Source organism: Penicillium pulvis (assembly GCF_028828015.1).
Source record: "Penicillium pulvis strain IBT 33274 chromosome Unknown scaffold_8_segment0_segment0, whole genome shotgun sequence".
NCBI lineage: Eukaryota > Fungi > Ascomycota > Eurotiomycetes > Eurotiales > Aspergillaceae > Penicillium > Penicillium pulvis.
The window spans coordinates 2848400-2859753 of record NW_026643080.1 but is presented as its reverse complement, the minus strand read 5'-3'; the positions used below and the strand labels follow the sequence as shown (position 1 = coordinate 2859753).

Genomic DNA, 11354 nt, shown 5'->3' with positions numbered 1-11354 from the left:
TTATATAATCGCCCTAATTAGCGCGACTTTTTCACGCTTTATAGTACAAGAAGAACTTGTTGCCTTGACTTTTAAATGTCTTTTATCACATATGCAAATCTGGCACTTGAGAAATTCTGCCTCTGTGCGTTGTAATCAAGCGGAAAACTTCCAGTGGTTCTTCTAGGTCTTCGTAAGAGGTAAACAGAGCTATCCACTGCCCGGAGCTCTACCCTTATACGTCCATGTTCTCAGGTGACCTTCAATTATTACTGCAGCAGGTTATTTGAATTAGCCTGAAACTTGCAAGTGTTGTACGATCCACGATAGATACTTCTTTCCAAGCCCTTTGATCCACTCTTCAGCCGCTTATAGACTTTGAACGCCCTAAAAGTAGGAGTGATGGCCCGGCGTATCCATATGTTGGCCTTCTATTGGATACAGCTTATTGTGGCTGCCGGCGGTTCGTTCTCATGGTATCAGGGGCCACAGTAAGCGGACGCTAGTTGAAATGAGTTGTGGAGACCAGCGAGGCAATCTTTCCTTCAACACACAGTCAATGCTAGCTCCATAAGCACTTGTCACGACCTGCAACACTAGCGTTTGCCCAGAATTCGTTTCATAAAAACAAAAAACTCTGCCTGACCAATTGTGTTTCGCAGTGCAGAATTTGAAGTTGTTTAGAACGGTATATATTACAAGTGTAATACCTGAGGCCTGTTTCTACTTCAAAGTTCGGGCGCAAGAACTGTTATTTTAGAGCCCGCCCTAAAAACCATATTAAATGGGACCAGCAGCCCGTCTGATTACCTTCGAGGAATTTTGATTTCTAGACCCTCGACTGGGCTCAGTCCATCAAAATGTCTAGTGGTGCCTTTGACTCGACGTACTACTACCGCTTCTCCAATACTGCGGTTGGAGATAACGAAACACTCGCAGTCGGCGAAGCAAACGATCCCCCTAATACCCCAGCGCTAGATGCCATTCGCAGTTTTACTTCAGAAAACTGGCAGATATTTTATGATAAGGGCATCTACTTCATTCGCAACTGGGATTATGGGGCGACATACCAACTAGGCCTCACGGCAGATGAGCGCACCACGCCACAACTACTCGCCACTGGAGCAGGTATTGGGATGCAGTGGAACTTGACAAAGGGAGATAATGGATGGTTTATGTACAACATGTTGCTGGGAACGGACAACATGCTCGGGTTGGACATGAGCGCTTTGAATCACACCATACCAGTGATGAATACAGACACGACAGGAGCGCAATGGTCGATCGATATCAACACCTCTGCGGGAAAAATCACCAATGAGACTATGTTGGAAGTCTTTTCGTCCCTTCCTGTATGTTTGTACCCATCCTTCTATTCATCGTGCCATATATTGACGACTAAATGTTTGATAGGCAGCGACAACTACACTACCCGCCACCACTTCCACAACGTCGACAACGTCGACAACAATACCAACATCAACATCATCAGATGTCGCATCAATCCAGAAAAGTAAGGGTGCTTCTTCAAGCAATCATCTTAGCTCGGGCGCGATCGCCGGGATAGTAGTGGGCTGCGTTGCAGGCATTGCCCTTATCCTCGTGATTTGGTTCATCATTCGCCGACTACGGCGTCGATCAACAAAACAGCTTCTGAGTGCTGGTAAGGATGAGCCTTTCCAGTTTGATAGAACCCCCAAAACTACTGAGCTTCCGGGCAATGTGTTTTCTGCTGAGGCACCAACTAATAAGGTTGTGAATGAGTTGCCAGGAGAGACAACAAGATGACATTGCTCATGGTCACGCGACATCCAATAAAGTAAAAGTAATATAGTAATAAAAGACCAGTTTCACGCAAAGTTGCTCTTGCATGTAAATAAGCGCCTGATACTGGTGAATATAAATGAATTCATGATCGATCTATCCACTTGGGCAGAAATGCACTCGTGACATCCGGGTTCCATGGTTCCGATCTCCGGATTGCGATAACGGCTGAGTCATCGGGCCATCATTGTCCCCCTCTTCCATTCTCTCTTTCTCCTGCTCTCTGCTTCAGACTGTTCTTGGTTTCGTTATTCCATACCTCATTAAAGGCTTGAACTGTTGGATATCGGTCGTAGGACTTTTTCTGCCTACGCGAACCCTCTACTCCCAGATCCTTCCCCGCCATTTACTTCCCCGCTCCGAACGGGGGGTAATTACTCGGTGACCTCATCAACGGCTTTGAAACAGGTCCTTTAAGACCAACTGCATACAACTTACGTGTTGAAGCCTCAAGTGACATATTCACGGAACTTTTACAATTCGCCACCATGAGTAGCCCGAAAAGAAGAATTGAGACCGATGTAAGTGCCCCTCACGACTTATGGAGAAGCTACCGAGGTCCCCGCAATTGCTAATGAGTGATTTTTCATTGTAACAGGTCATGAAGTATGAAAGCGATGAAATTCTGAAGCCTTAGGAGACATACTGACCAGTCTTAGGATGTATGCGAACCGAATTCCGCTCCCCGTCCAAACTATTTCCCGTCCGATCTTAGCAGAGGATACTCCAAATCTCAATCTGAGAAAATGGGCCGCAAAACTGAGTCTGACAAGTTTAATAGGTTGATGAGTGACTATGAAGTAACTCTGGTGAATGACAACAGTATGTTATACCACGCTTTGAGCGAACCCTAACCATAGATACTGACAGAAGTCTAGTGTACGTGACCCAGCCAGCGCGACCAACCCCAAACCAACGCTTTCAACGATCTGACTCCTATATTTCATTATAGGCAAGAGTTCTATGTCCGCTTCAAGGGACCAGAAGAGAGTATGCCTGTCCTTGTATATGAAATGTCTATGTGTTCCGTTATTAACATCGCCCAGCACCGTTCACGGGGGGTCACTGGAAGATTCATGTCGAACTGCCGGACCAGTATCCCTACAAGAGCCCCAGCATTGGATTTGTTAACCGTATTTTCCACCCCAACATCGATGAGCTGTAAGTCGCCCGAGCCACCTGGACTTTCTCAATGGTCTGGTATTGATTATCTTCTAATATAGGTCCGGATCGGTTTGCCTGGATGTCATCAACCAAACATGGTCTCCTATGTATGACATGCTCAATATCTTCGAAGTCTTCCTCCCTCAGCTCCTGCGATATCCCAACCCATCCGACCCGCTCAATGGTGAAGCGGCAGCTTTGATGATGCGAGAGCCCAAGGCCTACGAGGCCAAAGTCAAAGGTACGTACCATGACTGTTAGATCCAGCCACATAACTAACACTTCACAGAATATGTCTCAAAGTATGCCAGTAAAGAAGCTGTCGATGAGGCAGGAGAGGATACCGAGTCTGAAGATGAGCTCAGCTCCGCTGGGAGCTATGAATCCGACGGGGAGGAAGAACCAGCCGGAGCAATGGACGACGTCTAGTTGATGTTTCTTTGCCCTGACATTCTTAATCCGTCTCAATCTGAGACTGGATCTGCACAAACCCATTGCATCCTTCCCATTCTTTATCATCATCTTCACTCATCGGACCAGAGCCAGCGGGCGTTTCCAAGGTTGACATTACGGTATTTATTTTTTATGGTGGTTTTCTTTTTCTCGGACTGCATGACTGCACTTGAACATTTCCATGTCGCGGATGGAGTCGGGGGTAGGACTGGTGTGAGATATCCACAGTGGACGGAGCAGCGTTAGTTACGGTTCCCTAGTTCATTCAACTGTTTCTTCAATAAACTTTTCTCCAAAAGGCTTGATTGTATAATGAATATACATGCCTCTGGACACTATCTGAGGTGGTGAAAACATGGCTCTGTGGATGTATTTGAATGTATGGATTCGCCTGTGATTTGAAATGAATTTGCACCTTTGCATAACAAACCTGTCAAAGCAGCCAGATTAGTCCAGGAAAAGCGGAAGACAACTCTACAGACAGCTTTTAACTCCAATAGAATAACGACAAGACTCGGACACTCGGATGAAAAGGCCATTTGCGGTATAATAGAGTCAGCCATACGACCCATTGACCCAAACGAGCAAAGAAACTTAGAGCTAATGGTTTTACTACATTTACCCGTTGCACATCAGAACACGAAAATAAGATTCTGATTTAGAATAGATGAAAAAAGAGTGAAATATCCATGGGTTTAAAGGCACGAGATTGGCTCCGCGTAAAGGTCATTGCAGGTCGTTAAAAAGAAAAAGAGAGAAAAAAGAGCGAATATAAGGACCGGAAACTCAAAGATATTGAAGAACGAAAACGGCAATCTTGTGCCCTGGAATTGAATGTCAGCCCATGATGACCCTCTCCCTCGTCCTCATGCTCAGGTCAGGAACATACCAAAAACCAGAAAGAATAAACTAGTTGCAACTTTTGAATATTGCGCTCCGATAGCAAGGAGCAAGGTCAACCCAAGTGACCAGATAGAAAAGCGACCCAGCTGCGGGATTTGCTGGGCTTTGGTAGATGCTTGTTGAATAGTTGCTTGCAGATTTGCTGCAGTTATAAAGGCCTTGTCTAGCAAAGCCTGAGAGAATTGTGCGGTGAATTGCAATTCCCGGTGTGTTCGAGACTGGGCAGCGAGTGCTTCAGCTTGTTGGACTTGGGCTATCTGTAGCTCGTTTGCCTTGTTTGTTGACTTTTCGACCAGGTCTCCCATTGTCTTCAGTCTCTATTGAGTGTCAGGGCCGTAAATGAGATACTTGGAAACTGAAATCACCTCGGCAAGTTCCGTTTCGTGTTCAAGAACACGGATTAGTCGACTCGTAAGCCATTCCTGTTAGAGTTAGTTATGGATTTGTCTGGAAATGGATCAGCTTGGACTTACCAGTGATGCGTCGAGATCTGTCATTTTTTGAGAAACTCTTCGCAAGTCTGCACCTACAAGAGATTCCAAGGAGAGGTGCAGGCTCGAGGCAAGACCTTGGTATAATACGGCATGTTCCTCGAAAACGCGAAGTGATTCGTCGTTCCTTGAACCAAAGTCTTCATGCGCTGTTTCAAGGGCCCTTTGGAGAGCTATCACCTGACCAGACACGTTTCCGATGTCCTGGATCAAAGTTAGTATTGTAGACCACACATATTCAAAATAAGATTTACCAACCTTTTCAAGGCTCGTTGTTTCAGTCTGTACTCTCTTCAGAGAAGAAGTGACTGTATTCACCACAGAACCGATCCCGGCTTCAACTTCATGTATAAGCTTTCCGAAGACGCGTTGAAAAGCAGATTCATTTCGTTCCAGATCGACCAAAAACTTGTCCTGCAAGGCCTGCACAACTTGGAAGAACTCTTCGTTTCTCACAGAATCCAAGGCGGCTTTTTGCAGTGCAAGCTGAAGTCCTTCGTTAAGCTTGACATTGCTGTTCACGATAGAACGATGAAGATTGAGCAGCTCATCCTTGTCAGTCTCCATCCTCGTAGCTTGGCAAATCACCATAGCATTTTGTCGGTTGTTACTATACGAGATCCACCACTGAGGTCGTGACTCAAGGGTCCTGAGACAAATCTCGAGCACTTCCTTGGGATATTCGGTCGCAGCAGATTTTGATTGCTTAGCCTTAGCCATAAAGTTGAATCGAAGTTTTGCCTCAACTGGAGCAACAGTCAAAGGAAGACATTGCGTGGGGGTTGAAGAGCCTGCCTCTTCGATCTCGCAGATAGCAAGACGTGCAGCGTATACCGACCTTGTCTGGTCTAAAACATCATACTGTTCACGTGTTATGGCCTCTTTCCCTCCCATCTCTTGACATGACGAGACTAGCTTTGTTGCTGCGATGCGGTGACAAGATGGTGATGACCTCATCGAATCTAAGATCTGAACGGCCTGGGTGAATATGCCATCTTTTTGTGAGGTATTAGCTTCTAGATGAGAGTCTGCGTGGTTTCTGTTCTGAATCGAGGCGAAAGCGGCCGAGCCTTTGTCTGTCAGTAATGAGGATCAATAGACGTGTCAAATGCAACTTACCCGCGTCAGGTATATCAAGCAAGCTGGCACTGGCGATGCCTAGGGTGACAAGCACGAAGACCAGTTGGAGTATGCTGAGTGTCATCTTTCCTTTCCTTGATCTCGCAGACCTCTGAGAGTCGGGACTGGGTAGTATAGATAGACGTGAGTATTACCGGGGTACATTGACTAAGACGCACGACCTGAGGGTAGAGAGAAAGGAATAGAAAGAGGTGCTTGTTGAGTTTTGGATTATCCAGTTTTGGTAGGTTGGCGCTTGAGGTGAAAAGTGAGAGTTAATCTTTGGATCGAATAAATTCCAGTCACGTCTTTTGGATATCAAGGCCTTGGCAATACTTTCCCGACATTGACCCTGAAGGCAAGTAATTCTTTAAAATTACATTCATGCCATGAAGATAGCTTATACAATCATCTTATCATGCTCTGCGTGATGGAAAGGCACAAAACAACATTATTCTTTTGTTCTTGTATACTTCATGAAGTTGAGTTTGAAGCCATGAATTAACAAAAAAAATCCAATGCAAATCAATCCAGCCCTTATAGCATGCCCAGAGTCGTCAGATGATGTGTGATGGGATAAATTGGGAAGACTGTATCCGATGTGGCACCTTTCGCATGGAGATCGACCGGTAATGCGCCTAATGGTGCCACATGGCTTCTGCTCGGGGCTGTACTCACGGGTATCTTTGTCAGTGTAAGAGTAGAAATATAATAATATACCCCTGCTAGGTTAGAGACCTCTATTCAATTTATTGAGAATCGCTTTCTCTAGTGTTGACTTCATCCTTCAAGGTCGATGAAGTATACTCCGTCTCCGCCATATAAATCACGTGCACGCTAACCCAATCCAGACCTCCATTTTACTGACAAAATCATCGTCCGCCGCAACTCCGAAATCAACAACCAAATCATCATGTCGTGTCTACCCCAACGCTGTGCCCGGCAGCTCCTCCGTGAGCCCTTCCAGCGCGGCTCATTACCTCTATTCCTCACCCCCGCGTTCTCCCCCCTCGCGCGCCCAATTCTCGACCACCTCCCCGACGCAATCCCGTATCGGAGGTTCTGCCATCTCCGTTCCTCCCGAGGTCTCATTGACCCTTATTGACCTGCCCAAGTCCCTGACCCAGGGCCGCGGAAAGGATGTTCCTAAGTTTGCTGCGCAGATCAAGGGGCCCAAGGGTATGTTGTCGCTTCAATGGCTGTTGGACGACATTTTTTGCTAATAGTGTTTTGGTAATAGGCGAGATGACCCTTAACCTTCCTTCTTTCTTGACTGTGAACCATGATGCTACTACCCAGAAGGCCACACTTTCTGTTATGGATCCGGAGGTGCCTCAGCAGCGTGCTATGTGGGGTATGTGTTTACTCTCTCGGGTCTCATCTTGACCTTGATGTCGCTCTGTTCGTCCATTTAACGGTTTGCTTTCTGTTATAGGTACTGCTCGCGCTCTGCTCCAAAATCACATCACCGGTGTCTCAGAAGGCCACATCTGTATTCTGTCTATGGTCGGTGTCGGTTACCGTGCCACCATCGAAAACACCGCAACCACCGTCTCCGCGACCTACCCCGGCCAGAAGTTCGTTTCTCTCAAGGTTGGATTCTCTCATCCCATTGAGCTGGGTATCCCCGAGGGTGTCCAGGCCAGCACACCGCAACCGACCCGTATCCTGCTCGAGAGTGTCGACAAGCGCAAGGTGACGCAGTTCGCGGCAGAGATCCGGGAGTGGAGACGACCGGAGCCGTACAAGGGCAAGGGTATCTTTGTCAACGGCGAGACGATTAAGCTTAAGGCTAAGAAGATCAAATAATCTGTGGGCGCACGCGGCATTGTGGTTTTGTTTCTTTGGAACATTGCATTTTTGGTTCCCCTGTATTCTTATACTCTATCCTCTGTTCTTATATTTTCAATATGTACTTTTTTGGACCAAAGATATTCGTTCCACACAATTCGTAAGTGGTATCATAGATGAATGATCCTAGCAATGAAGCTCGACCAAATCGTTCAATCCAACAAAATTACAGCTTCAGCACCGACTTGACGGCATCAATGACCTGGCCGTGGACGGCCTTGGGGGCAGCGACAACACCCTTGTTGGCAGCCAGGGTCCGGCCCTTGCTGAAGTCCAAGCGGTTGCCGTAGATGTCAGAGACCTGACCACCAGCCTCACGGACAATGATGTCACCAGCAGCGTGATCCCAGATCTTCTCCTGGTAATCCTTCTTCACGGGCAGACGGAGGTAGATGTCACCAGCACCACGAGCAATGGAGCAGTACTTGGCCTGCGAGTCCAGACGCACGCTCGGGGCGGTAATACCCAGGAGGCCAGCGACAGCGGCGTTATCACCCTGAGCGGAGTGGGCAGCCTCGACACCCTCACAGAAGACGGCCTGGGCGATGTCGGGGACGGGGCGCATGGAGATGGACTTGCTGGCAGCAAGAGCACCGCTGCCGAGAGGACGGCTGGTAGCGCCCTCACCCAGGACAGCGGAGAAGAGGACACCGTTAGCAGACGAATCAGCCTGCTGGGCACCAGTGCTAGCATCAATGGTGGCGGCATCATCAACGGGCAGGTTGGGGGTACCAATGGCACCGACCTTGACGTCGCCGTCAACGATCAGACCGAGGCAGACGGCGTACTGGCCACCACGGAGGAAACCCTTGGTGCCGTCAATGGGGTCAAGAGCCCAGATACGACCGGAAGCACCACCGGCGCTGTTACCCTGGTCGATGATCTTGAGCATCTCCTCCTCGCTAGCAAGGGGACCGCCGAGGATGCTGTCACTCTCAGCGTCATCGAGCTTGATGTCCTTGACCAGACGCCAGATCTCGGCACTCAGAGCCTTATCCTCGTACAGCTCCCGGGACTCCTCCTCGGCGACGATCTCATCGTTAGGGAAGTTCTTGCGGATGGCCTGGATGATCAGGGCTTGGGCGCCGAAGTCGCCGATGGTGACGGGGGACTTGTCATCCTTGGAGACGGTGCCCTTGGCCTTCTCGAAGAAGACTTTCTGGGTGAGGAGGGAGGCACGCTGGACGGCCAGCTCGGCGATGTAGCGTTCTTGTGTGTAGGACATGATTGCGGTGTGTTGGGAGGAAGAAGGAGCAAAGGAGGGGAAGAGGAGGGAGAGACGGGAGCGGGTCTTGAGGGCCACGCTGAGAGCCAGAATGAGGGTGGAGCAGATCAGAAAGCGGGACAGGACGCGCGCCAAATAAGATCGAGACGAGGAAGATGTTGGAATCATAAGTTGTGACAATTGGGTAAATTAAGCTGAATTTAGAGTCGGAATTACTTCGTATCGTTAAAATCTCGTATTCTCTTATCCCGACGTGTTTCCCATATACCACCCCGCCCTAGTCCTAATCGAGGCACAGAGATTTACATTAACATACGTGAAGATCATAAAGAATAAAAAATAATAATGAAATACATGAAAAGCCAAAATATGGAAAGGACAAGTGTGTGCTTTGCAAATTTGGGCAGCGATCTTCCAATTCCTATGTCCTATTAATTGGTCCCCTGAAACCCACCACATCCACCAACTCAGACGTTGATCTTCCCGATTAGCGCCAAGACGCTCCCCTGCCTCCGACGTCACCATCCTCTTCCTTATCACACTAATCTCCAGGTCTCTGTTTCATTTTGTGATAAGGGAACTACACCTAGGCATCTGCCGGCTTAGCTCTTGCTTTTTGCGGTATTGTATCGCTCCGACTTGACCTCCCCGATCTCTACGACTCCTGGTGTGCATTTCTACCCGTGCGGGGTTATACCAAACTGTTGATACCGGCGGGGTTGTGCAGAAGACCAATTTCAAGTCAGTAAATATCCTTAAAACCGAGTCGCCTCTGAAAATGCACCAATATACTTACAGTGTGAAACTAGCAGAGATCCGGATTGCTGCCCATCATGTTCCAGTCTTCGGTAAGACCCTAACGTCGCGAAATCGCACGATAAGTGTATCGTGTGATCACCAAACTCATATCGTCCTATGATACTATAGAAACCATATTCGGCCGTGACCGTACAAATTGAGGTCCTTACAAGCGAAACATATGAAGTGGAAGACTCTAGCGGTATCGTCGATTTGATCGAGGTGATCCGCATCCAGGCCAGCGGACCAACGGAAGCGAGTCGCGCACTGCGCAAGAAGCTGTGAGGCAGCAAAAATATCACCACACCATGACGCTGGGCTGATCTGATAAAACAGAAAATATGGAAACCTCCATCGACAACTTCGCGCCCTCGTCATCCTTGACTTCCTGATCCAAAACGCAGGCGAACGATTCCTGCGCGGATTCGCCGACGAACCCCTCCTTGAACGACTGCGCATCGCAGGAACAGATCCTGTCTCCGATCCACTCGTTAAGCAAAAATGCAAAGTCCTCTTTGGACAATGGGCTGCGACATACAAGGACACGCCTGGTATGGACAAGATCACCGCTCTATACAGACAGTTGCCGAAGCGGAAGCAGCCCGCCACGCAGGCCAAGGCAAAGGTCCTGCGGGAAGGGTCATCGAACCCGAATGAACCCGTCATGGGGCATACAGTTTCTGTGTCAGCAGGAAATGGACCTTCTACGACGCTGAGTAGTCCGAAGCACAAGAGCAAACAGAAGAAGGACAAGAAGGAGAAGAAACTTTCGATTAGTGCCGGCAGGAGTTTCAATCTGGAACGAGAGCGGCCGGAGATCGTGCAGACACTTGCATCCGCTTCTGTTGCGAGTACAAATCTGTTGAATGCGCTGAAGCTTGTGAACCGTGAGACGACACGGGTTAGCGAGGATGCGGAGTGCATCAATCGATTTGAGAAGTGTAAGAAGCTTCGACACGGCATTTTGCGGTATATTCAGCATATCGAGAGTGAGGAGTTCTTGGGTGGTTTGATTCATGCCAATGAAGAGCTAGTTACGGCCTTGATGGCGTTCGAGGTGTTGGACAAGAGTGTCGACTATGACAGTGACAGTGAAGATGAAGTTCTGGGTGGAAACTGGCGGTCGAGAGCCGAAATAGACGATGAGATGAATCACGGTTTCAGTGGATTGAGCGTTGGTCCGCCTAAGCCGCCTCGTCCGAGTGCTTTGCCTGCATTACAGGATCTTGAGAGTGAAAGTGAGGAATCAGAAGAAGATGATGAGGATAATCCTTTCGGAGATCGTAATGCGATCGGGACTCCTGCAGTTGAGAAGATGGGCTATACTTAGTATGTTGCCCTACTATATCTGTCCCTGAAAACGCTACTAACAACTCCCACAGCAAAGAAGTATAGGCGTACAGCATCCAGTTGAATTATGATTAGCATCACGAAGTAGCTTGGTAGCCTCCGGGGAAGTTGTCTTAGCTGTACTTTAGCAGAAGCATCAATGCATAGGTAATGCATAGGTCATAGTGTCTATAGGCTAAATCGACCTGGCGTTCTCC

The 11354-nt window shown here is 48.3% G+C and overlaps 6 protein-coding genes across 6 annotated transcripts; 4 read left to right on the top strand and 2 right to left on the bottom strand.

The window, feature by feature from the left end:
* Positions 1–839: 839 nt before the first annotated feature.
* On the top strand, positions 840–1767 carry N7503_010489 (uncharacterized protein; the record flags this gene model as incomplete). The annotated part of the gene is made up of 2 exons (XM_057070035.1): positions 840–1331; positions 1393–1767. 2 exons carry the CDS (start codon positions 840–842, stop codon positions 1765–1767), a joined length of 867 nt encoding a protein of 288 aa, XP_056916646.1.
* A 524-nt stretch (positions 1768–2291) lies between these two features.
* N7503_010488 (E2 ubiquitin-conjugating protein UBC8) lies at positions 2292–3396 on the top strand (the record flags this gene model as incomplete). Its single annotated transcript, XM_057070034.1, has 7 exons — positions 2292–2324; positions 2463–2584; positions 2674–2682; positions 2756–2793; positions 2850–2964; positions 3027–3208; positions 3257–3396. 7 exons carry the CDS (start codon positions 2292–2294, stop codon positions 3394–3396), a joined length of 639 nt encoding a protein of 212 aa, XP_056916645.1.
* Positions 3397–4206: 810 nt separating this feature from the next.
* Positions 4207–6018, bottom strand: N7503_010487 (uncharacterized protein; the record flags this gene model as incomplete). Its single annotated transcript, XM_057070033.1, has 6 exons — positions 4207–4244; positions 4310–4640; positions 4689–4745; positions 4797–5018; positions 5073–5884; positions 5934–6018. The coding sequence occupies 6 exons, from the start codon at positions 6016–6018 to the stop codon at positions 4207–4209; spliced, it is 1545 nt and encodes a 514-aa protein (XP_056916644.1).
* Positions 6019–6351: 333 nt separating this feature from the next.
* On the top strand, positions 6352–7742 carry N7503_010486 (mitochondrial 54S ribosomal protein uL6m; the record flags this gene model as incomplete). The annotated part of the gene is made up of 4 exons (XM_057070032.1): positions 6352–6360; positions 6785–7112; positions 7174–7287; positions 7369–7742. The coding sequence occupies 4 exons, from the start codon at positions 6352–6354 to the stop codon at positions 7740–7742; spliced, it is 825 nt and encodes a 274-aa protein (XP_056916643.1).
* Positions 7743–7950: 208 nt separating this feature from the next.
* Positions 7951–9177, bottom strand: N7503_010485 (3'(2'),5'-bisphosphate nucleotidase; the record flags this gene model as incomplete). Its single annotated transcript, XM_057070031.1, has 1 exon — positions 7951–9177. The coding sequence occupies one exon, from the start codon at positions 9175–9177 to the stop codon at positions 7951–7953; it is 1227 nt and encodes a 408-aa protein (XP_056916642.1).
* A 535-nt stretch (positions 9178–9712) lies between these two features.
* N7503_010484 (LSB5 family protein) lies at positions 9713–11234 on the top strand. Its single transcript, XM_057070030.1, has 5 exons — positions 9713–9750; positions 9808–9857; positions 9937–10088; positions 10144–11136; positions 11190–11234. The coding sequence occupies exons 2-5, from the start codon at positions 9843–9845 to the stop codon at positions 11200–11202; spliced, it is 1173 nt and encodes a 390-aa protein (XP_056916641.1). The 5' UTR covers positions 9713–9750; positions 9808–9842; the 3' UTR covers positions 11203–11234.
* Positions 11235–11354: the final 120 nt, after the last annotated feature.